Source organism: Megascapheus bottae, chromosome 17, assembly GCF_031878675.1.
Source record: "Megascapheus bottae isolate mThoBot1 chromosome 17, mThoBot2.hap1, whole genome shotgun sequence".
Classification (NCBI taxonomy): domain Eukaryota; kingdom Metazoa; phylum Chordata; class Mammalia; order Rodentia; family Geomyidae; genus Megascapheus; species Megascapheus bottae.
Window position 1 is genome coordinate 31,910,299 of NC_143525.1, and position 25,171 is coordinate 31,935,469.

General features: G+C 44.7%; 1 protein-coding gene across 3 annotated transcripts in view; it reads left to right on the forward strand.

Annotated features, from left to right (window-relative positions):
* Positions 1-22,283, forward strand: part of Ttll6 (tubulin tyrosine ligase like 6) — a 40,120-nt gene extending 17,837 nt beyond the window's left edge. For 2 of the 3 annotated variants that reach the window (XM_090350678.1, XM_090350679.1), the window contains 10 exons: positions 446-602; positions 1,633-1,776; positions 2,365-2,450; positions 6,375-6,600; positions 7,981-8,156; positions 9,985-10,173; positions 11,307-11,475; positions 12,730-13,008; positions 15,372-15,735; positions 17,107-17,803. In XM_090350678.1, the coding sequence (XP_090206804.1) occupies positions 446-602; positions 1,633-1,776; positions 2,365-2,450; positions 6,375-6,600; positions 7,981-8,156; positions 9,985-10,173; positions 11,307-11,475; positions 12,730-13,008; positions 15,372-15,735; positions 17,107-17,375 (2,059 nt within the window). In that variant the 3' untranslated portion in view covers positions 17,376-17,803. Of the gene's footprint in view, positions 1-445; positions 603-1,632; positions 1,777-2,364; positions 2,451-6,374; positions 6,601-7,980; positions 8,157-9,984; positions 10,174-11,306; positions 11,476-12,729; positions 13,009-15,371; positions 15,736-17,106; positions 17,804-21,263 lie in introns of those variants that run through there. The other variant, XM_090350677.1, reaches the window with a different exon arrangement.
* Positions 22,284-25,171: the final 2,888 nt, after the last annotated feature.

Genomic DNA, 25,171 nt, shown 5'->3' on the forward strand with positions numbered 1-25,171 from the left:
CTTGTATAGATGATAAAGTTGAGGCTTGGAGAGGTCCTTGAAAAGGGCCTGGTAGTGATGTTGCAGGATTTGAAGCTAGGCCTGAATTCCTTTTAGAGCCTGTCCATATTGTCTCCACTGTAAATTCTACTGACTTATCCATTGCTGGATCACTGGGCATCTGTTGATTTGTCACCTCAGATAGCTTTTCTTTTCTGGTGCATGCGTGTGTGTGTGTGTGTGTGTGTGTGTGTGTGTGTGTGTGTGTGTGTGTGTGTGGCATTTTTATCCCTGGTGCTGGGACTTGAACATGGGGCATCACACATGCAAAGCAAGCACTCTACAGTATCCATCCATGACTCTGGCTGTTCTTCTGTGTTTTGTTTTGTCTTTTTGTAGAAAGGTAGACTTCCTTCTCATTGCTCCCCAACTAAACATATCTCTTGTTTCCTCCCTGCTCTGGCAGTTGGGGAGATTTGCAAAGGTACAGCAGGTCAAGAAAAAACAAAACATATATTTGTAAGCCGGATTCAGGCTGCCAAGGGAGAGGTATATTTGTTACTCGGACGGTGAAAGATATCAAACCAGGGGAAGATATGATCTGTCAGCTCTACATTACAAAGGTACTTTGTCATTGTGATCATTTATTTATTATTGCTCACTGCAGCCTGGGACTCTAGCTTTATGGGACAGGATGTAAAATAAAGTCAGTGGCAGGCAGAGATGGGGATGGAGCTGAGTCTGCTTCTGTGGGCAGTGGTGCTGCATCTGCCTAGCCAGAGTGTTTTCCACCTTTGCATCCTTGTCTGCTGCTCCTGACTCACTGGGTGGCCCCTTTCCTTAAACAGATGAGTGCTCAGAGAATACCTTAGTTTTTGGAGACCTGGGGTAGTCATGGTGACCAGCTTCCTTTCCTGATTGGTGGTTTCAGATCTCAGTGCAGCAAATGGTACAGCAAGGAGGGAACCCTTGTATGGGTGAGGGGAAGTTAGGCTCTTCAGGGGGGGGGGAAAAGTATTTAGGCGACCATTGCAGGAATAACTCTTGTAGAATGGTAACTATTGTATTTCAGCCTTGATTGATTGCAAATCATGCGTCCTTCTGTCAAAGGACTCCTTTTTTCTTTCTTTCTTTCTTTTTTTTTTTTTTTGTGCCAGTCTTAGAACTTGAATTTAGGGCCTGGGTATTATCTCTAAACTTTTTTTTGCTCAAAGACTAGCACTCTACCGCTTGATTGATATCTCTACTTCCAATTTTCTGGTGGTTAATGGAGAGAAGAGCCTCTAGGACTTTCCTGCCCCGGCTGGTTTTGAACCTCGGTCCTCAGATCTTAGCCTCCTGAGAAGATCGTATTATAGGCATGAGCAATTGGTGCCCAGCTCCACCAAAGGACCTTTAATGTTACTCTGCTTAGTTGCCAAGAGTTTCTCTTGGGATAGTTGTGTTATTCAGTAGATGAGGGTATCTAGCACAGTCTTGTTTGGTGACTTCTCTAAGGTCACTTGTGTCAGGTCACAGGTCTCTTTATCCTGCCAAGCCTACATGTTACCCCCACATTATTGGAGCTGACCACCCAAACAAGATGCCAGGCTAGTGATCTTCATGTGTGTATTTCTGCACTAATACTTATGTGACTGATTCCCTCTCTCCCAGCCCTTTATCATTGATGGGTTCAAGTTTGACCTACGGATTTATGTACTGCTGACATCCTGTGACCCCCTCAGGATTTTTGTGTACAAGGAAGGACTGGCTCGCTTTGCTACCACATCTTATTCTAACCCCTGCATAGACAACTTGGTGAGCTAAAGGGACACACTGCCTCCCCCGATCCACCCTTCAGCATGACAACCCACGCTGGGCATTCCAATCCTTCATACCTTGTGCAGCTGGCTGTCGTCGTCCAGTGCTTCCTGTGGGCCAGATTCCTCAAGGTTTTTCATTGAGTCCTCTAGGCACCCTCAGAGCTAGGACTTACTATACCCATTTTATAGAGGAGGATATTAAAACTCGGAGAGAATAAGGTCACACTGCTAGGAAGAGATGAGTGGGGACTTGTGTCTAGGTGTTCCCCAATCCAACGCCAGACCCTGCAGTTCAGGGATCCTCCAGGAGAAAGGACTGTGGGGGAGCTTCCATGTTAGTCCCTCATTCACAGACAAACCCCTCTCCTCAGACTCCTGAAGTTTGTGCCAGATAGGGCACTTGTGATCTCAGGAGGAGTTGAAATGGCTTATACTCCAGGCCCTATGATACCCCTACTTCCCCAGTCTAAGTATGCCCTAAGACTTTCTTTTCTAGCCCTATAAGCTCCAGAAGCCAGGGGAGGCTGCAGAGAGGATACAGGAGGCCTGACTCTATCGTCTTATGCATGTGTTTCCCTCCCAGGATGATATCTGCATGCACCTGACTAATTATTCCATTAATAAACACAGCTCAAACTTCATTGAAGATGGCCACTATGGCAGCAAGAGGTAAGAGAACAGCTCTGCTTGTCTTTCTAGGATTCTACCCAGTCTCCCTCCAGTCCTTGCCAGGGTTGTCATCTTGGATCCTACAGTCTCAGTAAAAATGACTTTGCCTTTCCATCTACCATGTACTCCTTGCTCTCAGCCTTCTAGGCTGTTAATCATTAAAAGGAGGCCATGTCATAAACCTTAGGAGGCTGGGAGGAGGAGAGATAAACATGAGCGTTTCCCCAGCAGAATACATACACACACCAAAATATACCCTTGTTACAGTTGTCCTTTCTGACACTTCCAGATCAGCAGACATTTATTGATTGCTAGTCAGCCACGTGAGAAGGACATGGCCAGCCACGGCGCTCCTTGGCCTGGGGTTCCCTGGGGGTGTTACTCCATTTCAGATTCTCAACTGATGCGTCACGATGTCCTGGTGTCATCCATCTATTGTGTGGCTAGCTGGCCTTAAGATTCTCCCAGAGTGGGGAAATGAGGAATTCATGCGTCTCTTCATGAGCAGCCTTTCTATTTATGTTATTTCCTAATCGTCTTTCATTGGAATTTTAAGGGAAAAAAAAAAGGTAGACTGAGGAGTGTGAATGTATTGAGAGAAAGCAGGGAGGGAAAGGGAGTTTTGAGGTGCTAGGGCCTATGGTGAGTGCCCCTGTTTGTTTTTGCCCATCTCTCCTCAGCAAGTGTGTCAGAGAATTTCCTTTTATAACAGAGCCACTCCTATAATAATAACCCTTCGATGCATGAATGGATTAATCCATTCACAAGGACTGAATCCTTCTGAAGGTCCCACTTCCAATCCTTACAGCATTTTACAGCATTGGGGCTGTTGTTTCCAACAGAACTTGGGGAGCACATCTAGACCATAGTATGTCCTGGCCTTCAATGTGTTTTCATATTTCATGGCAGAGTTCTCCTTTCTTCTTCTCTCCCTTTTCCTTTCTTTTCTCCTTCCTTCCCTGACCTGACTCCCAACCCTCCCACTCCTTTCTCATTTTTTTTTATTTGTTGTGTTTTTTTTTTTTGCCAGTCTTGGGCATGGGCTCAGGGCTTGAGCACTGTCCTTGGACTTTCTCAAGGCTAGAGCTCTACCACTTGAGCCTCAGCACCACTTCCGGCTTTTTTCTATGTATGTGGTACCAAGGAATCGAACCCGGGTCTTCGTGCATGCTAGGCAAGCACTTTAACCACTAGGCCAAACTCCCGGCCCCCTCATTTTTTTTTAAACTCAGGACTTTGGGCTTGCTAGACAGGTGCTGTAACACTTGAGGCATACCTCCAAATCTTTACATACATATGCATGTTTATTTATTTGTATAATTTTTAGGGTTTTGTTTTGTTTTAGTCATAGCACTTGAACTCGGGGTCTGGGCACTGTCTCTGAGTTCTTCTGCTCAAGGCTAGTGTTCTACTTTGAGCTGCAGCTCCTCTTCCAGTTTTCTGGTGGCTAATTGGAGAGAAGAGTCTCGTGGACATTTCTGTCTGAGCTGGCTCCAAACTGGAAGCTTCAGATCTCAGCCTCCTGAATAGCTAGGATTACAGGCATGAGTCAGAAGTGCCTGGCTTTTATTTTCAGTTTGATACTTGATTTTAATATGTAGCCCAGGCTGGCCTGGAGCTTAAGATTTTTTTTTTTGCCAGTCCTGGCTTGAACTCAGGGCCTGTGCACTGTCCTTGGGTTTTCTCAAGGCTAGACTAGCTTTACCACTTGAGCCACGGTACCACTTCTGGCTTTTTTCTATGTATGTGGTACCAAACAATTGATCCTGGGTCTTCATGCATGCTAGGCAAGCACTCTACACTAGGCCAAACTCCCAGCCCCAAAGAAATGTTTGGCCTTTTTTTTTTTCTTTTGGGGTCATGGGGCTTGAACTCTGGGCCTAGGCACTGTCCCTGAGCTCTTCAGCTCAAGGCTACCGCCCTACACTCAAGATCTTCTTGCCTTAGCTTCCCAAGTTTCTGGGATTACAGGTGTGCACAACTGTACGCGGCCCTCTTCCCACATCTTCTGAGACAATCTACTTCTGCTGTCTTGCTGCTCCAGCAGAAGTTGGTAGGTGAGGCCAAGGACATTCATAGTCAATAGTCAGCCTCCCTCCTCCCAACCTTGGTCTAAACTCAGGAGAGACAATGTTGCAGGCAGAGTGAGAGAGAAAAACTCTAAAGTTGCTGTGACTCTGGCACAGACATCACTCATCTTCAGCTATCACTGGTATTAAAGTGACTTACCATGGGACATAACAGAATTACATAATAACATGTGGTCATTGTGACAGACCTTGAATCATCAAGAAAATGTCACCTTCTATTTTGTTATGTTGGTTAAGAGTCAGAGAAATGTATAAAGGATTTCAGGAAAACTTATTTCCTAACCAGGCAAATTAAATCCAGTTTTTGTTTCCACTTGGAAGAATTGGCGTCACCAACCCTTTTATGAAAAACCACTATAACAGGTGGAGAAAGTGGTAGCCGTGAAACTAGTCTCTTACTTATTCCTTATAGAAATGCCATCCTACCTGGGCACTAATGGGTCACACTTGTAATCTTAGCTCCTCAGAAGGCTGAGATCTGACGATGGTGGTGGTCCCAAGTCAGCCTAGGTGGGAAATTCCATGAGACTCTTATTTCCCAACTAACAACTGAAAAGCTAAAGGTGGAGAAGTGGCTCAAGTGGTAGATTACCAGCCTTGAGCAAAATAGCTAAGGGACAGTGCCCAGGGCTTGAGTTCAAGCCCATTACTGGTACAAAAAAAAATCCCCAATTGTTTCATGTATGTGTAGATTATTCACTAAGTCCTTAGGCTGCTGTGACAGAGGTAGTAATTTCTTTTTTTTTTTTTTGCCAGTCTTGGGCTTGAGCTCAGGGCCTGAGCACTGTCCTTGGACTTTTTCAAGGCTAGAGCTCTACCACTTGAGCCTCAGCACCACTTCCGGCTTTTTTCTATGTATGTGGTACCAAGGAATTGAACCCGGGTCTTCATGCATGCTAGGCAAGCACTTTAACCACTAGGCCAAACTCCCGGCCCCAGAGGTAGTAATTTCTTGATGTCTCATTGTCTGAAAGCTCTGCATACCGGACCCTTAGCAAAAGCTCAACTTGCCAACTTGTTTCCTCCTCTTTTGACCCCTTGGCCTGGGATCTAGAGAACTTTATGAACTACCTTGTCTTCTTGTTGTTGTTGTGCTAGTCCTGGGGCTTGAACTCAGGACCTAAGCACTATTCCTGAGCTTCTTTTGCTTTATCACTTATACCATATCACCAATTCTGGCTTTTTCTGTTTATGTGGTACTGAGGAATTGAACCCAGGACTTCATGCATGTTAGGCAAGCACTCTACCACTAAGCCACATCCCCAGCCCTTATCTTCTTCATTCTCTTCTTACTCCTCCATTCTCCTCCTCTTTCTGCATTTCCTCTCTCTCTCTCTCTCTCTCTCTCTCTCTCTCTCTCTCTCTCTCTCTCTCTCTCTCTCTGTCTCTGTGATTTCTCTGCCTTGAACTCAGAGATTTATGCTCTTGCTAGGCTTACTTTTCTGACAGCTGGTGTTCTACCACTTGAGCCATACTTCTCTGTCTGGCTCTTTGCAAGTTAATTGGTGATAAGAGTCAGAATTGTCTTTCCGGGGCTGGTTTCAAACCATGATCTCAGTGGTGTAAGGATGTGTTTGTTTTTGCTTTTTTTTTCTTCCATCCATTGAGCTTTCTTCTCAGATACCCAGTCCCTTCCCTAGTCCACAGATTATTTCTAGAAGTGTTCAGGCCATGTTTTCTGTGATTGTGTACCTGTACCCCCTACCCCAGGGTTCCTAGGTGTTCATCCCCACTGGCTCTGGTGCCCTATCTGCTCCAGAGTTTCTGGTTTTCACCTCAGCCTCAAATGGCCAGCAACAGCTTCTGTGCTTCATGGCCTGTGTTTCACTTCTAGGAAACTCTCTACCTTCAACACGTACATGGAGAAAGGAGGTTATGATGTGGAGCAGATATGGAAATCTATCGAGGATGTCATCATTAAGACACTCATCTCGGCTCAGCCAGTCATAAAGCATAACTACCATAGCTGCTTCCCTAGCCACACACTTAACAGTGCCTGCTTTGAAATCCTGGGCTTCGACATCTTGTTGGATCACAAACTCAAACCCTGGCTACTAGAGGTAGGGAAGCTTGGAGGTGAGAGGTGAAAACCACTCCCTCTTACTGGGTTTGACCCTCCTGTCTCATCTGGATTGCTTTGAGCAAGTTCCCCTGCCACTTCCTTCCACGTCGCTTTTGCTGCTTCACTTGAGAAGTGGCCACCAGAGGGGGGTAGAGAGCTGGGAATTAGAGAATTCCTGGTGCCTTCTCCAGGTCCAGCTGGACTTGTGAAGTGCCACCAGTCACACACATTCTCAAATGTGCCCTGCCACGGAGCTGAACTGATAATGGGATGGTCAATGCCACATAACCTTTCCCGGCTCTCAGGGGCTCGGCTACTCACTTCCAAGTCTCTCTTGTCATAAGTGGGGAGAGCCTCTCAAAAAGTTTCCTGCTTTCTACCCAGGAGGTGGAGGAGTGAAGGTTTCTGAATGGCTGCCTCCCTTCCTCTCTTTAGTGACAACCCTCTCAACCAGCTATTCAGTACACACCAAGGAGCAATCAATGCCAGATCAAGTCAGAGATGCTAGTACCAGGTGCCAGTGTGTGTGTGTGTGTGTGTGTGTGTGTGTGTGTGTGTGTGTTGGAGCTTTAAACGCAAGGCCTGGGCACTGCCCTTTAGCTTTTTCTACTCAAGACTGGTGCTCTACCACGTGAGCCAAAGCTCTACTTCCAGGTGTTTTTGTTGGTTCATTGGAGATAAAGTCTCTCAGGTTTATCTGCCTGGACTGGCCTTGAGTGAGGATCCTCAGATCTCAGCCTCCTGAGTAGCTAGGATTATAGGTATGAGCCATCTATGCCCAGCTTCCAAAACTCCATTCAAGTGGAGGGCCAACAACTGTAGATAGAACTCCTGGGAATTTACCTGTCCTTCATCCATCTCTGGTGCTCCTACCACAAGAGTGGAATGAACATGAGCAGCAAACCTTCAGAAACCTACAACATGGCTACACAGTATTCCTGTACAATATAGATTTGTCAGTGGGCAGGAATGAGTCCCCTTTTCCTTTTGTCTCCACCTCAATCCTCATTAGACGCCTTTCTGCCACCAAGCCTGTCCTTTTGGACTGCTCTTCCCATTCTGCTCTGTGCAATGCACAGCACATGTGAGCGAACATGCATGCTCCAGATGGGGGAAACCAAAGACAGGCAGGGACCGCTGCTGCTTCCCCAGGGAAATGGGCAGGCGGAGAGAGGCAGAGATTAAAGCTGCTTACACTAGAGGGAGTTCTGCTTCCTGCTCTCCTCACTGTGGCTGTGCTCCAGAACCTCTGGGCTCCCTTCCACTCATAGCCAGGGCCCTGGGGTAGGCATTGACAACACCAAGTCGTGGCATCCTGGCCTCATTTCTGCGTCCCCTCTGAACAGCTCCATCCCCAGCTGCCATCTTGCCCTCACAGGTCAATCATTCTCCAAGCTTCTCCACTGACTCCAGGTTGGACAGAGAGGTGAAAGACAATTTGCTGTATGACACTTTGGTCCTGATCAACCTGGGAAACTGTGACAAAAAGAGAGTCTTGGAAGAGGAGAAACAGCGAGGGCGGTTCCTACAGCAGTGTCCTTCCCGGGAGATAAGGTATAATGGCACATCCCATCCCAGAGGCCTTGTTCTCTGACTGCCCCGGCTGTCTGGCCTACTAACTAACTCAACAGACAGTTGCTGCTAATGTGACCTCTCTGTTATGCTCTGAGCCTCAGTGATATTTCTGTGAAACAGAGCTAAAAGATTGTTAGGGGTACTGAGATCAACCATAGACAGTATCTGACACCATACTTTGTTATAGGCTATTAAGAACCTTGACTAGTGGCTGGGGGAGTGTTAGCTCAGTAGTAAAGCAGTCTTTTAGCAAGCATGAGGCCCTGGGTTCAGTGTTCAAGGAGAGAGAGAGAGCAGTTTAAACAGTTTTATTACAAATATTCCTTTATTTCTAGAAATAGGAATAAAGTCATAGATGTGTAACTATATAATACATGCAAGTCGATTAATATATGAAGATTTAGAAATTACAAATATAAGAATAAAACTGGGCTTGAACCTAGGGCTCGTGTTCTTTTAGCTTCACCTTTCTCCCCCAACCCTTACAAGGCTTATACTCTACCACTAGAGCTACATCTTCACTTTTGACTTTTTGCTGGTTAATTGGAGATTAGAGTCTCTGGATTTGTCTCTCTGGGCTTGTTTTGAACTAGGATCTTCAGATCTCAGCCTCATGAGTAGCTAGGATTATAGGTGTGAGTCACTAACACCCAAGCAAAAGCCATTCTTTTAGTTTTAATTAATTAATTAATTATTATTTTTTTTTTTTGTCAGTCCTGAGGCTGGAGCTCAGGGCCTGAGCCCTGTCCTTGGGCTTTCTCAAGACTAGAGTTCTACCACTTGAGACACAGCACCATTTCTGGCTTTTTTATGTATGTGATACTTGCTAGGCAGGCACTCTACCACTAGGCCAAACTCTCAGCCTTTTATTTTGATTTTTTAAAAAAGAAAGATTTGTTAGTTCTGCTCCATGTTGGTTCTTAATATACTGATCAGAGCTCAAGCTGCACTGCTTCCTGCTGCAGAACTGAGGCCTTTATTCTTTGGGGTGAGTCTAGGTCAGAGGACCCAGAATCTGATCAAAGAGATGTCCCTGTTGCTTTGTAGGTGCTTTCTGCTATGTCCTATAAGCAGGGGGGAGGGAGATAGAAGGAGGTGTTGTGTGTTCCTGTTCTTGAAGTCCAGGAGACCAAGATTCCCGAAGAGGAACCACTTCGTACTACAAGGTCACCTTCTAGTGACTGCTCGGGACCCATAGATATCCTCAGGTCTGCTTGCTGCAATCCAGGTTTCCTTCCACTTGGGAAGCAGGCTGTCTCGTGTTCAAGAACAGCCAGCACACTAAGGACTTCCTCAGTGGCTCAGAGCTCAGTGGCTCTTAGTTTTCCCATTCTAAAGGGGGCTGATAGCACCTCCCTACCTGACCTCTGCCTCCCCAGAGAGCCGTGAGGAAGAGTGAGATCATTCCAGCTCATAAAAGCTCATTAAGCTCATCCGAGAAGGCCTCAAATTTAGCAGAAAATCCAAGCTGCCATTCTCCAGAGAAGCGTAATAAGGGCAGTGAATGGGAAGGTGGCGACAGTCTGCCTGGTCAGATGAAGACAGCGGGGAAATGCTTTTTACTTATAATGGAGAGATTTTGGTGAGCTGTCAGAAAGACACAGGCTAACCAGCTCCAAGTGTATTGTGACACTGACTATCCCAGGAGAGCTAGAATCTTTCAAGGAAACATTCTTATTTTTATTTAACAATACGGATGAACCACTATTATGTACAAGGCCTCCATCTGGCCCTGCATGACACCCAGCCTGGACATGTCCCTTCCAAGAAAACTGAATTGAAGCCCCAGGTTTTGCTTCCCAAACAGGATAGAGGAAGCCAAGGGGTTTCAGGCCCTGTGGTTACAGAAAACTGAGAAATACGAGATGGAAAACTGTGGAGGGTTCCGGCTGATTTATCCCTGTGAGAATATGGAGAAGTACGGGAAGTTTTTCCAGGACAATAGCTCCCTCTTCCAGAACACTGCGACCTCCAGGGCTCGGGAGCAGTATGCCCGGTAGGAGGCTGCTGGGATGTGCTGGGCATGGGTTGTGCTTGACCTGTAAAAGGGGCAGGCAAAGTCTGTGTGTGTGTGTGTGTGTGTGTGTGTGTGTGTGTGTGTGTGTGTGTGTGTGTGTGTATGATGGTATTTGAACTAGGGGTCTAAGTTATGTCCATTCATGTTTTCATTCAAAGTTGGTATCCTAACACTTATGCCACAGCTCTACTTCCAGTTTTTTGTTTGTTTTTGGTGGTTAAGTATAGATGAGAAGTCTCTTGGACTTTTCTGCACAGGCTACCTTTGAATTTCCTTTCTTTTATTTTCTTTCTCTTTCTTTCTTTCTTCCTTTCTTTCTTTCCTTCTTTCTTCCATCCTGGGGACTGATCGCAGGGCCTGAGCACTGTCCTTGACTTTCTCAAGGCTAGAGCTCTACCACTTGAGCCACAGCACCACTTCTGGCTTTTTTTCTATGTATATAGTACTGAGGAATTGATCCTGGGTCTTCATACATGATAGGCAAGCACTCTACCACTAGGCCAAATCTCTGGCCCCTACCTTTGAATTTGACTTCTTAGCTCTCAGCCTTTTGAGTAGTCTGTGAGCCACAGATATCGAGCTTCAGTTCCCAATCCTGCTGGAAGAGTATTTTTTCTGGTCTCACAAAAACAGTGCATCAGAGGATTCCATAGTACTAAGCGTCTTTAAACAGATGGGCAGCTGTTTGTAGACCCTTGTCTCTGAGACGGATACCCCCCTCCCATTCCATGAGGCGCCCTGATACTGCTTCATGGGTTAAAGAGCCTGGAAGGGCCTCATTCTATTGTCTAGTCTCTGCCAAGTACCTTATTTTATGGAAGGGAAACCAAGCTGGAAGAGGGAACACACAAGCAAGGTATCCTGTCTCCTAATTCCAGAGACTAAGTGATTTCCCTGTATTGCACACTTTTTGTCCATTTCCAGGATTCATTGCTCAGAGAGCCCATCATGGGAAATCCTAACTTTAGCCTCCTATTCAGTCCTTCTTCCCAGCACCTGCCAGGGTGGGAAAGTGGGACATACCATCTCTCTATTCCTTTTTTTTTATCTTTCCCTCAAGGGGAATGGCTACCTTACAGCTCATGGCAGTCATATTTGTTCCCAACGGGCAGGCAACTGATCGAGGAGCTGAGACTGAAAAAGGAGAGAAAATTGTTCCATAAAAAAGAGAAGAAGGTGGAGATGCAGGGCGAGTCTGCAGGCGAGCAAGCAAGAGGCAAAAGCACAGGGAACTGGCAACGGAAACAGAAATACAAGACCATTGTCCAAGCCCCCAGACAAGTAAACCCCGATGGGAGGGGAGCATCCATCCCCAGCACCCTTCCCCAGCTGGGACCAATACGTGGGGGGCTGCTGCGGAAACCACTACTCCGAGCTCAGACACACTGATGGGATGCGCAGAGGGCTGGGCCACGGTGGTGGGGGGAAAGGGGTTTCCCTGGTGCACACAGCCCAGTGTCCATCAATGGACCCCTCCATCTGGGTAACGGCGCACTCTCATTGTTCTTCCCTTGCCATGCTGGGAGGTGGGCATGATTCTGTGTTGGAGCAAGCTCCAAGACTACCAGTGAACCCAGACCCTCAACTCCAGTCTGGGTGGGAAGACCCACTCCAGCAGACCACCAGGAAGGAATTGCTTCTGGAAGGCAGGCCCTTCAGAACATTACAGGGGAATGACTGATCAAGATTGTTCCTTCTGTCCTGGGGTGGCCCAGCTCTGGACAGCTGTCCTTTGTGTTATGATCTAAGACTTTGGCTTTTGTCTTCTGTATCTGGTGCTCTATTCTAGCTTAGTGGAAAGATGCAGTTACTTTTTCAGTACATCTACTTTCTTTATCTTAAAGACTTTTCTGAATGACAGGATTAAAACAGGGTTTTTGTTTTAACTTTACTAAAGGTTGTAGACCCTTTGAGGATCTGATTTAAAAAAAAAAAACTATGGAATCTCTTGGTATAAAATACACAGTACACTTTTTTTTAAAGGCAGAGCCTTACTATCTAGCAGGTTGACCTCAAAGTCTCTTTGTGATCCATGCGGGCTTTGAACTCACGATCCTCCTACCTCAGTCTCCTAAGTGCTGGGTTACAAACGTGTGTCACCATGCCTGTCTCCCAGTGCACCTTTTTTTTTTTGCCAGTCCTGGGCTTGAGCTCAGGGTCTGAGCACTGTCCTTAGGCTTTTTCAAGGCTAGAGCTCTACCACTTGAGCCTCAGCACCACTTCCGGCTTTTTTCTATGTATGTGGAACCAAGGAATCGAACCCGGGTCTTCGTGCATGCTAGACAAGCACTCTACCATTAGGCCAAACTCCCAACCCCCCCTTTTTTTAAATTGGGAGGTGTTAAATATGCTTTAAAGTCTCTCATGAACTCTCTAAGGGTTCTGGAACCCCAGGCAAGAAGGCCTAGATTAGAGGGAATTTACTACTGGCTGTTTTCTTTCTTGTCTCCATCGCACCTACTCTTGGGTGCAGATATATTTGGATGTAGACAATACTGGGTTCCCATAGGCTCTGTTTGGTCTCCTCCTTCCTAGTACTTCCAGCCATTGGCATTAGTGTCCTGCACACCTGACTTGTTATTGAGTGTCAAAGATTTAAAGAAAGATGTGATGGACAGAAGCCTCGACCAGGAAGTCCCCAAGAAGGAGGCAGAGCCTGCACCCTACCACTCTGAATCTGTGAAGCACTCCAGCTCTGTACCTGACCTGAGGAGTTCAAATCTCAGCTGCTTTGGGATGGAGTTCTCTAAAACCAATTTCAAAGTCACAGAAACCAAGTCGTCTCATGCCATAAACGTATTTGACAGCCCAGTGGTAAGTTGTGGGGCTGAGCTTTTGGAGGGAGTTATAATGGTTTGACTTCCTGTTACCTTGTCTACCTCTCACTTGCTATAACCCTTCTAGTAAAGCCTCTGACCTTCCCTGAGCCTCGGTTTCCCCATTTCAAACTGTGGAATGTCATATCTTCTAGGAAGGGAAGGCTGGGAAGGCTTCCAGGAGGGCTACCCTGTCCATCTATTCTCCCTTCTTTTGTGGCATATTGCCACAAACCTGGCAAACCTCTCACAGTTCTAGAGGCTCTAAGTCTGTAACCAAGGTGTCAGCAGGGCCAGTCTCCACCCGTAAGCTCTGGACTGAAGACCTTTCCTTGTTTATTGCCATAGTCTGGTGATTGCCAGCAGTCTTTGGCATTCCTTCATTTGTAACTCTGATCCTGTGTTTTCTTGTGTGTGTCATTGCCATATGACATTGTCATGAGGACACCAGTCAATGGATGTATTATTGACCACTCTAGTGAAATCTCATCTTAACTTGATTAATTATATCTTCCAAACATCAGTTTCCAAATTAGGGTATATACAGAAGTCTCAAGAGTGTGGGAATTTTAAAAAAAAGTATTGTAATGTATAAAGGGATTACAGTTAGATTCGCCAGATAGTAAGTGCATTACTTTTTACACATTGACATCCCTTCTCATGTTTTTTCCCCATTTCTCTCCCCCTATCCTGAGTGTGGGAATTTTGAGGAAAACTTTCAAACTTAGAGTACCACCTAATCAGGGTTTCTCAAACTCCACTGACATGTGAATACCTCTTGAAGGAAAGAAAGTGCTCTTGGACTCCATTGTAGATTTCAATTATTTGCATAAGACAGACTTGATAAGGTCTGCATAGAGTCTCAACTATTTGGAGGCTAAAGCAGGAGGATTGCTTGAGCTTAACACTTGATAACTACCCAGGACCATTTTTATAAATATTTGCAGAGCTGGACATTGGTGGCTCGTGCCTGTAATTCTAGCTGCTCAGGAGGCTGACATCTGAGGATCACAGTTCAAAGCGAGCCTGGGAGAGAAAGTCTATGAGACTCTTATCTCCAGTTAACCACCAGAAAAAGCTGAAATCTGTGCTATGTGCTGTGGCTCAAGTGGTAGAGTGCTAGCTTTGAGCAAAAGGAGCTCAGGGATAGTGCTTAAGTCCGGAGTTGAAGCCCTAGGACAGGCCAAAAAATAATATATACCCATATTTTAAAAATAATACTATCTGTACTCAATATACAGACTTTTTTCTTATAATTATTCCCTAAACAATATAGTATAGTAACTATTTATATAGCCTTTGCATTCTATTAAGTGTTACAAATAATCCAGAAGTGATTTAAAAATATATGGGAAATGTATGTAGTTACATGTGAGTATTACTTCATTTTATCTAAGGGATTTGAGCATCCTTGGATTTAGGTGTCCATTACATTATCCGTGGAGGATTGGGGAATCAGTCCCCCTCTGACATGGAAAGACAACCAGAGACATTCTGCCACTATGGAACCAAGCCCAAACAGTAACAACACAATTCAGATGAAATGAAAATGTTAGTGTAGGAGTTTTCTTTTTTCCTTTCTTTTTTTTTTATTGGTCATAGGCTTGAAATCTAGGCTGAAGATCACTCCTGAGCAGAGTGCCAGCCTTGAATGAAAAAGCCAAGTGAGTGTACAAGGCCCTGAATTCAAGCCCCAGTACTAGCACCAAAAAAAAAAAAAAAGTATCATTAGAGAATGCAAAGAATGGTAGACAACAAATGCATTCTCACCTTTGACCACCATCAATCTATTTCTTCCTTTTATCCATTCCCTTGTCAGGTGTCCTGTCCCCACTTGACTCTGTCACCAGAAAAATCTCTCATCTTTGAGGACATCTACAGGAAGCTGTAGATTGTCCCCCCCCCCCATCATTTATCTTCTGCCCCAGTACTTAGCCACATTATTGCTAGGAAAACTCAATCTTTCTTGTTCCTGATGCAAACAGCTTTTAACTTACAGTTTCTGTTTGTCTTATTCAAGAATAACACAAGAACTGGGTGCTGGTGGCTTGTGCCTATAATTCTAGCTACTCAGGAGGCTGAGATCTGAAGATTGCAATTTGAAGCCAGCCTGGACAGGGAAGTCCATGAGACTCATATCTCTTATAAACTGGCCAGAAAAAGCTGGGAGTTGTACCATTACTCAAGTGGTAGAGCAATACCTTTGAACAAAAAGAAGCTCAGGGACAGAATTCAGACCCTGAGTTCAAGCCCCATGATCAGCACAAAACAAAACAAAACAAACAAACAAACAAAAAAGAATAGCACAAGAAGAAGCTCTTTGTATTCCATAATCTTATTCTAGGCTGTTTTCTCTTTCAGCCCTTTGGTCCAGTAGAAATTCCCCCAGAACCCACCACCCAGATCTCAGCCTCTCTGGAGTCTCTACCAACCACGAGTCTGCCTACCAAGTCTGAATGCAATAGCCCAGAGTCCATTAGGGCAGTCTCCTTTAAGTGCAAGGAACAGAAGATTCCCCAGCATTTCATCCCAGAGAAAGTACCAAAACCTTCTGTGCCTACGAGATCCCAGAGCTTCTCACGGGGTTTGAACCCAAACTGGACTTTGCTAAAGAATAACATGAAAAAGCATCACCATCTGATGTCAGAGATATTGACCAAGGTTCAGCTGAAGGGGAGCCTCTTGTTTCCACCTCACTACAACCCAGAGCTAACTGCCCGGTCACGTGAGTGCTGGTATATGTAGTAATGTGTCTGAAGCTTAGTTATGCTAGTCATCTTTTCATTCTTATGACAAAATACCTGAGATTAGTAACTTATAAAGAGAAAAGGTTTATTTGGGCTTATGATTGGGCAGACTCATTGCTTTGAGACCGCTAGTGGATGTGGCAGGAAACATGAGATGGAGCAAAACCACTGAGTCTTTGTGGCCAGGAAGCAAAAGAGGAAGAGGAAAGTGTCAGGGTTCTACACTGCTCTTAGAGGATTTGTCTCTAGAGATCTTAGAACGTCCCGGCAGCTGGGCACTGATGGCTCATGCCTGTAATTCTAGCCATTCAGGAGGCTGAGATCTGAGCCTTGCAGTTCAAAGTCAGCCAGGGCAGAAAAGTCCATGAGATTTTTATCTCCAATCAAGCAGCCGGAAGTGAAGGTGTGTTTCATGTAATAGGGAACCAGTACTGAATGATGAATGGGCTAAGCAAGAGTGCTAGTGTGAGGCCTTGAGTTTAAGTTCTTGTATCGACACCAAAACAAAATAGTGGTTGGGAATTTAGCTCGGTGGAAGAGACTTGTCTAGGAAGTATAAGGCCTGAAGTTCAGTCCTTAGCTAAAAAGAAAGAAAAGAAAGCCAGGTGTGGTGGCTCACACCTGTAATCCTAGCTACTCAGGAGCCCTGAGATCTGAGGATCATGGTTCAAAGCCAGCCAAGGCACAAAAGTCCGTGAGACTCTAATTAAGCACCAGAAAACCAGAAGTGGGGCTGTGGCTCAAGGGATAGGGTGGTAGCCTTGAGCTGAAGAGCTCAGGGACAATGACCAGACCCAGAGTTCAAACCCCATGACCAAAAAAAAAAAAAAAGACACTATAACAGAAGTGCATTTGTATTTGAGAGTCTGTGCAGTAAGAACATGAGTCGCAGACCAGCATGGATTATATAGTGCATTCTGTCTGGACAAAACAAAAACCCTGAAACCCAAAACTACCACCAACAGATTCCATCATTAGAGGAGAGCAGCCAGGAGAACTAGGCTTAGTCTTTGGGGCTATCCAGTCCATGAGGAGGGAGGGTTGTATAGACACTGCCCTCAGAGAGACCCAGTTGATGATAGAGACATCTTTAGGACTCCTAGAGGAGAGAAAGTAATAGAATTTTCAGGAGCCTACAAAAGCCTAGAGTTCTGGTTCTCATTGAGATAAGGCCCATTTAGCTGAGTCTGTACCAGTTGTAGGAAAGAACGGAGCAAATGGCTGATTCTGGTTCTGAGAGCTTCAGTCAGATTTAGGCCCTGGGACTCTGGTGGGAGGTGGCCTTCTTTGGGGATTTGTGATGAGTTCAACAGCACAAAGTGATGATGCTGATGCCTTTGCCTTTCCAGAACACCCCTCCCTGCCCAGGGAGTACTGCTCCCACAGTCACAGCTGCAGCAAGAAGAGACAGATGGATATGCCCTCCCTCCTCCTCTTGCAGAGATCTCACAGCCAGAACCATTCTCTGAATGACCTTCTGGTGGTTGCCACACAAGCTCGACTGGATCCAAGGCCTAGCAGAAGCCATCTAAGTGCCATAAGGGACCCATGTATACAGGATCAGGAAGCAGATAGCCACTGCCTGATCTCTGGCCAAAAGGAATATGAGAGGAATTAGGTAGGTCCCTACCCAGAATTCCTTAATGTGCTGGAGCATTGGTAGGTACATGCTCCACTACTCCGGAGTGGAAGAATGGATAGATTGATAAAGACATGGAAGTAAATCAACAACTGAGACTTGCCTTGGTCAAAACGTGACCCTTACTTTTTGTCAATTCCCTCCCTTCACCCCAAGACTTGGTATCTGATGTTTTTGCTCACTGACTGGTGTTCTACCACCAGAGCCTTACCTCCAACATCATTGATTTGTGTGTGTATGTGTGTGTGCCCCTGCATGCGTGTGCATGCACACGCGTGTACATGTCAGTACTGGAGCTGGAACTCAGGGATTTGTGCTTTTGCTGCTTGTTTGCTCACTGGCTGGTACTCTCCCATTTGAGCCACATTTTTATTTGTATTTTTCTATTTCTACTTTTTGCTGGTTAATTGGAGATAAAAATCTCATAAACTTTTTGGCCCAAGCTGGCTTTGAATCTCAATTCTCATATCTCAGCCTCCTGAATTGCTAGGATTATAGGCATGACCTGGCAGTGCAAGGCTTTTAGGGCTTTTTATAAATTTAGTTTTTAAGTTTTTTTTTTTTTTTTTTTTTGCCAGTCCTGGGCTTGAGCTCAGGGCCTGATCACTCTCCTTGCACTTTCTCGAGGCTAGAGCTCTACTATTTGAGCCTCAGCACCACTTCTGGCTTCTTTCTGTGTATGTAGTACTGAGGAATCAAACCCTGCTCTTTGTGCATGCTAGGCAAGCATTCTACCACTAGGCCAAACTCCCGGCCCTCTTTCTTTCTTTTAAATCAGGATCTTGCTATGTAGTCCAGGCTGGCTTCAAATTTGCCATCCTCTTGCCTCAGCTTCTTTTTTTTTTTTTTTTTTTTGCCAGTCCTGGGCTTGAGCTCAGGGCCTGAGCACTGTCCTTGGACTTTCTCAAGGCTAGAGCTCTACCACTTGAGCCTCAGCACCACTTCCGGCTTTTTTCTATGTATGTGGTACCGAGGAATCGAACCCGGGTCTTCATGCATGCTAGGCAAGCACTTTAACCACTAGGCCAAACTCCCGGCCCCTTGCCTCAGCTTCTTGAGTGCTGAGATTATGAGTGTGTTATCACTATGCCTAGCTTCAATCTTTAGTGTTTCTGAAGGTTATATGTAAAAATCTCAGGGGACATGACATAGTGTTGTCTGGAGAAGAAGGAAGCTCCTGTCTGGCTGCTTGTAGAAGAAAGCTCACCTCTGCCTTAAGAAGTGACCAAACACTCTTATCTGGCCCCCTGGTGACCAGTAGCTCACACAGCAAGAGGGCCTATGACTTAACAGTAGCCCACTGACATGATTTAGATACTTGTAAAAATGTATACGCATGTAGTGGTGCATAACTTGTAATCTTAGCATTTGGAAGGCTAAGGCAGGAGAATTAGGACGGTTATGTAGACAGCCTGAGCTATATAAGGGCACCCTGTCCCAAAAAACAAAACAAGGGGCCAGGAGTTTAGCTTAGTGGTAGAGTGCTTGCTTGCCTACCATGCACGAAGACCGGGGTTCGATTCCTCGGTACTCCACATACATAGCAAAAAGCCGGAAGTGGTGCTGAGGCTCAAGTGGTGGAGCTCTAGCCTTGAGAAAGTCCAAGGAAAGTGCTTAAGCCCTGAGCTCAAGCCCAGGACTGACAAAAAAAAAAAACCCAAAAAACAACAAAACAAAACTATAAAACAATGAAGTCTCTATTCTTATGGAGCACCAACCCATCCTTACTACATTCATTAGGAGTTCACAATTTTTTGGTACTAGGATGAAGTAAAAATGGCTATGTCTTTATTACTATTTAATTTTTATTCCTACTACAGATTGAATAGCCCTTATCAGAATTGTTTGGGAATCGAAATGTTTTGGATCTCAAGTATTTTTGCATTTTGATTATTTGTATTTACATAATAAGATATCTTGGGAATGAAACTCAAATCTATATACCGTTCCTTGCCAGTGACTCTTGAGGGAATACATTTCCTCAGGAGGTAGGGATGACAAGGGTCATAGAGCTACATGTGGCGTTCACTAGATATGAGCTGGTCCTCTGCTTTCAGGACCAACAGATCAAAAGACTGACACGTAGAAAGTGAACTCACAGCAGGGCTCCGGTGGCCCATGCCTGTAATCCTAGCTACTCAGGAATCTGAGATCTGAGGACTGTGGTTCAAAGCCAGCCCCAGCAGGATTTTTTTGTTATTGTTGTGGGGCCTGAACTCTGGGTTTAGGCGCTGTTTCTGAGCTCTTCAGCTGAAGGCTGGTGTTCTACCACTTCTGGGTTTCTGGTGGTTAATTGGAGACGAGTCTCACAGCCTAGGCTGGTTTTGGACTGCTATCCTCAGATTGCAGCCTTCTGAAGAGCTAGGATTACAGACATGAGCCACAGGCACCTGGCAGGAAAAGCTCTTATCTCCAATGAAACAACTCAGAAAAAGCTAGAAGTGGTGCTGTGGCTCAAGTGCTAGAGTACTAGCCTTAAGATAAAAACAAAACAAAACTCAGAAACAGTGTCCAGGCCCTGAAATCAAGCCCCAGTATTAGCCAAAAAAAAAAAAAAAAAAAAGTGAACTCACAAAAGCCTGATTATATTTGGCAGAACCCTTGGCTCTCATGAATTGATTCACAAATATAACAAAGTAGCATGAGAAAAATCTTCTGTATAAAAAATGATGGGTAAATGAAAAAAGGAAGAGTAGTAAAGGGGTTCAGATGGCATATTTGGGTTTTGTTGGCACATGTCATATTGATACATCTTCACATATCAGGAGTCCATACCATGGCTCATGGGATTCTCATGGAAATACTTTGAAGTTGGCAAGGCAGATAGATGTTAAGCTGTTTAGAAATGAAGAAAACTCAGGTGTGAGGATATTCAACGGACTTGCCCAAGCTCAGCAAGTGATAGTCTCAGGACAGAGCATTTCTTCTTGCCACAGATTTGAAGCCTATTCTGACCCTGCTATTCTGATCCTTCCTCTAGATATTTTTTATGGGGAGAAGCTGGTCACTGAGCCTCGGATGCAGATCTTTTTGACAGATGAATCCTATAGTTAAATAACCCAGTTTGTAGGATTTTAATAAGTCAAGCTTGAAAAAGTGGTAGCTTCAAAGATGTAATGATGATGGTGAAGATGATGACAATCGTAATAAATGACAATATTGTGTGGTTGCTGTTAAGCCTTGCATGAACTAGATAACCAAGACATGTTTGCTTTTGGCATTCTGAAAGCTTGGCATACTTACCTCAGTCCTCAAGGCATTGTTATTCCTTCTTTTCAAAATAGGGAATCCAGGGCTGGGAGTTTGGCTTAGTGGTGGAGTGCTTGCCTACCATGCACAAAGACCCTGGTTCGATTCCTTAGTACTACATACATAGAAAAAGCCAGAAATGGTACTGTGGCTCAAAGTGGTAGATCTCTAGCCTTGCAAAAGCTCAAGGACAGTGCTCAGGCCCTGAATTCAAATAGGGAAACCAAAGCTTAGACATGTTAAGTAACTTGTCTAAGGGCATGTTAACTTTCTTACCCACTACAGTTTTCTCTAGACAGCCATTGTGGCTGCTGTGAGATGATCCATATAAAATATTTGGGTGATAGGGCTGTAAGAAGTTGAGTGCTAAATGGGTAAAATGAGTTTCTAATGATTGGATGTGAATCACCAATATGCTTGCTAGACCACTAAGCAAGAATGATAATGAGAAGTGATTTGATTCAGTATTAGAGCACTGTGTGAGGCCCTGAGCTGACTCCCTCAGAATCACAAAAACAAAAACAAGAACAAAAAAAATTAAAACAACAGATTTGAACATTCTGGATGATACTTTAAAAGAAAACGTAAGAAAAATCTTTTATTCTTTTTTTTTTCCAGAACCAGACTGGATCTTGGCCATTTTTTCCCTTTTCTATCTATCTCCTACTCCTAGAAATAATTTATCTATTCCCTCAGTGACTACAATATCTACAAACTCAACTGAAAGTTTCGTATCTCCATCTAGAAATCATGGTCTGATCAATACCTCCCATTAGCACTACCAAGGCCAAAAACCTTGCCTTCTGTGCCCTCCCAGGTAGCTCCTAGCACTTTAGGAAGCATGACTTTGCTGGGGTTGATGGGTGCTGTGCCAGGACCCTTCCTTTGGGTCCCTCAAGTGGCACCATCATCCAGGACACGCCCTAACAACTTGAAGAAGGAGTGATTCAGGGAGACTCATCATTTCTAGGAGCCCAAAGCCCTCAGTTTACTAACAGGGTCCAGACTGAGTATGGTGCATAACTCTTGTGTCCCGAGTGAAAGAACTGAGATAGGTGTCAATTCACCAGCAAAAGGTCAGACCCAAGTCAGCTCAGAGAACAGCTACCTCTGGAGCCACGCATCTTCTTGCTGTGTACTTCCCTTTCCAGTCCCACTCAACTTTGCTGGCAAAGACAAAGGCGATAAGAGTATATAGATATTGTTCCTGTTGACATGCAGACATGCTATGCCTTCCCCTTGTGTAGATTAGCAAAATAAATGTCAATATTCAATGCTAGAATAAGATGCCTGAGTTGGGGAGGGGGAGTAATAGTTTTCCCGAGTCTTCCTCCCTAAGAAAGCTCTGAATCTATTGAAATGTGTCAAGAGCCTTTGAAGGAGTTGAGATGAACAGTCTACAGTTAGCCCTGCTCTTCTTACTGGGCATCTATAGCCTGATGTGGCCTTCTCTGGAATATGGCGGCACCTTCTTCACCCTCAAGCCTACTTGGACTGCAGGTATTTCATATCTTACCTGTTGTCTTACTTTCTAGTCTCTTTAGGACTTGCTCTATGGGCATTAGATCTCTGGTGAGAGCTGTGCAGGCCAAGTAAGAGGAGGGGTAGAAGTGAGATCTACCTGCTTCACAATGTTAACCTAGCTTTGCCTTTGTGGATGCCCAGTGAAATAAAATTCTGGCTTCAAGGATGTCAGAGGAATCTGGAATACTTAAACTTCATAGCACTCTTCAAATGTTAAGATCTAAGTGATTGAATGGAGATGTTTGACTTATACTCAAGCTCTATGTCCAGCTGTGAAACACAGATATATACCTCTTCAGCTCTATCTCAGGCCTGATTTTCAGGGATTCCTGGCATAGTTTTTATCTTTAGTAAATGAAGGCCACATACTGGAGGAAGGAGAACTTGATTAGAACAGGTAGACAAATCTTCATGCTAATCAGGTACCAATGGTTCACGCCTGTAATCCTAGCTATTCAGGAGGATGAGATTTGAGGATCACAGTTCAAAGCCAGCCCAGGCAGAAAAGTCCATGAGATTCTTATTGCCAGTTAACCATCAGAAAACTGATGGCTGTGGCTTAAAATGGTAGAGGGTTAGCTAGCCTTGAGCAAAACAGTTAAAAGGACAGCACCTACACCTGGAGTTTAAGTCCCATAACCAACAAGAACAAAAGAGAGAGAGAGAGAAAGGGACAGAGAGAGAGAGAGAGAGAGAGAGAAAAGAAAAATTCAGTAAATGTCCAATGAATTGGGGTTACAGAGGGATTAGGGAAGTGTTTCCCTAATCCAGGAACAGTAGGAAAGAATTAAAGGGGTCAAATGGAAAGAGATCCTATTTAGTGCTAGTACGTGGTGGAATTATTTTGGCCTAAATTGGGCCTCTCCCCTTGGCCATATAGGAGAGCTGTTGGGAGACTCCTATGATGGTCCTGCCTTCAAGCACTTGCAGAACTAAACAATGGCTGACTGTGGGCAAGAAAAGGAGGCAGATGTACCTCAATAAATCAGAAGAAAAAGGAAGTGGCATGTGACAAATAAACAGGGCTGGGGGCATGGCAGCTGGGATGGAAGGGAGAAGGAAACAGGAATGACACAAAAGGCTTCAGAAGGAGTCCTCTGAAAGAAAGTAAGAATTTTGGGAGAAGGAATTTTGGAGAGGGTAGAGATCATAAAGCAGTTGAATACATTCCTGTCCCCAGGCAGATTTTTAAAAGAACAATCCTAATAGAAGTAAAGTTTCCAAATGTAAAAGTGACATCCTTGAAGACCCAAGTTATTAAAAATGGCAATCTTAGACTGGAACAGTTCTGGTCTCCAGGGTCTCAGAACTATCTGAGCAGCTTACAAAATGAGGTTCTTTGTAGGATAACCCAATTGTGTGTGTGTGTGTGTGTGTGTGTGTGTGTGTGTGTGTGTGTGTGTGTGTGTTTGTGTGTGGTAGGGAGAGGGTGATTTGGTATTACAAAGCTAGGAGTATAGCTCAGTGTTGGACTGGGTGCTTAGCCTGTATAGCTCTGGTTCAATCCCTAGCCCATAAAAATAAACAAATTAATACACTTAGACTCATGCCTGTAATCCTAGCTACTCCAGAGGCTAAGATCTGAGGACCACAGTTCAAAGCCAGCTTGGGCAAGAAAATCCAGTGAGTCTTATCTCCAATTAACCATGGTGGGGGGGAAGCTGTAAAGGAGCTTTGGCTTATGTGGTAGAGTGTTAGCCAGAGCAATAAAGCTCAGGGACAATGCCCAGGTCCTGAGGACCAAACCCCAGGACCACACATGCACACACACACACACTCACTCACCAAAGCTCCCCTAGAGAGTTCTGATGCCCAGCCAATCATCTGGTCACTCTGCCATTTCAAACAGGCTGGGTAACAGGCCAGTGATTGTAGATTTCAATTTTCTCTCCACTCGGGCAGGGAGCTTAAGTCAGGCAGATTGGCAGCTGTTCTAAGCATCTCCCCTAGCCCTACTCCCCACACTGGATGATTACATGAGCTGAATATAATCACTCACAACCATTGTCTTTACATCTGGCATGTCACTTAGCTTAATTACAGCACACAGTAGCATTTTAAGTTGAGGAATCTAAAAAAGCCATAAAATGGGTTTTGCGAATAGTTAGGAAGGCAATGAAGGCCTTGAAAGTATAATTTACTAAGCATCGCTTTCCATTTTATTCCCCTGCTTTCTCCAGTTCTGTCTCTAAGTTATTAACTAGCAGCCTGTGAAAGCCCAACAGACAATGTGTCACATGGAGAGCATTTCATATATCTTTAGTGAACATTGTTTGGGGGAAGGGGCTGGAGGATCTAAGAGTGCTTTGTGGCAGGAGGGATGAGATGGTTTTGAGCTATATTCTTCCTCCTATATACTTACTAATTAAGCTCCTAATGTGACTCTCCCAAATCCTAGATTCTGAATGGTCTAGGTTAACCTTTGATATGGGCCTCACTTCTCTCTTTACTCCTTTCTATCTCCCTAATGTGTTTCTGTGCCCCAAAAATATAAAGAAAGAAATGGTGGGAAGCAAAGACCTTTTTTCAAGGTCTAGGGTTGGTACTTGTTTCTCTGACTCATTTTTCTTTTCCTGCTTTACTTCTCGATTCCTCTTAAGTTTTTGTGTCTATACTTCTTGGACAGTTACTTTTTTAAATTTATATTTTCATTTTTTTTGTCAGTTGTGGGGCTTGAGCTTAGATCCTGTGTGTTTTCTCAAGGCTAGAGTTCTACCAACTGAGCCATAGCTCTACTTCTGGTTTACTGATGGTTGATTGGAGATGAGAATCTCATGGATTTTCCTTCCCAGCCTGGCTTTGAACCATGATCCTCAGATCTCATCCTCCTGAGTAGCTAGGAGCCACCTGTGTCCAGCTTGGACAGCTGTTTTAAAGGGACAGCCTATGGTAGCCCTCTACCATCCTACTTTCAAAAACCTAGGAGTCTTGAGATAATAATGCTTATAAAATGGGATTGGTCCCATCTGAGAAAGGGGCAGAGGCAGTAGGAAGTTGGCGGG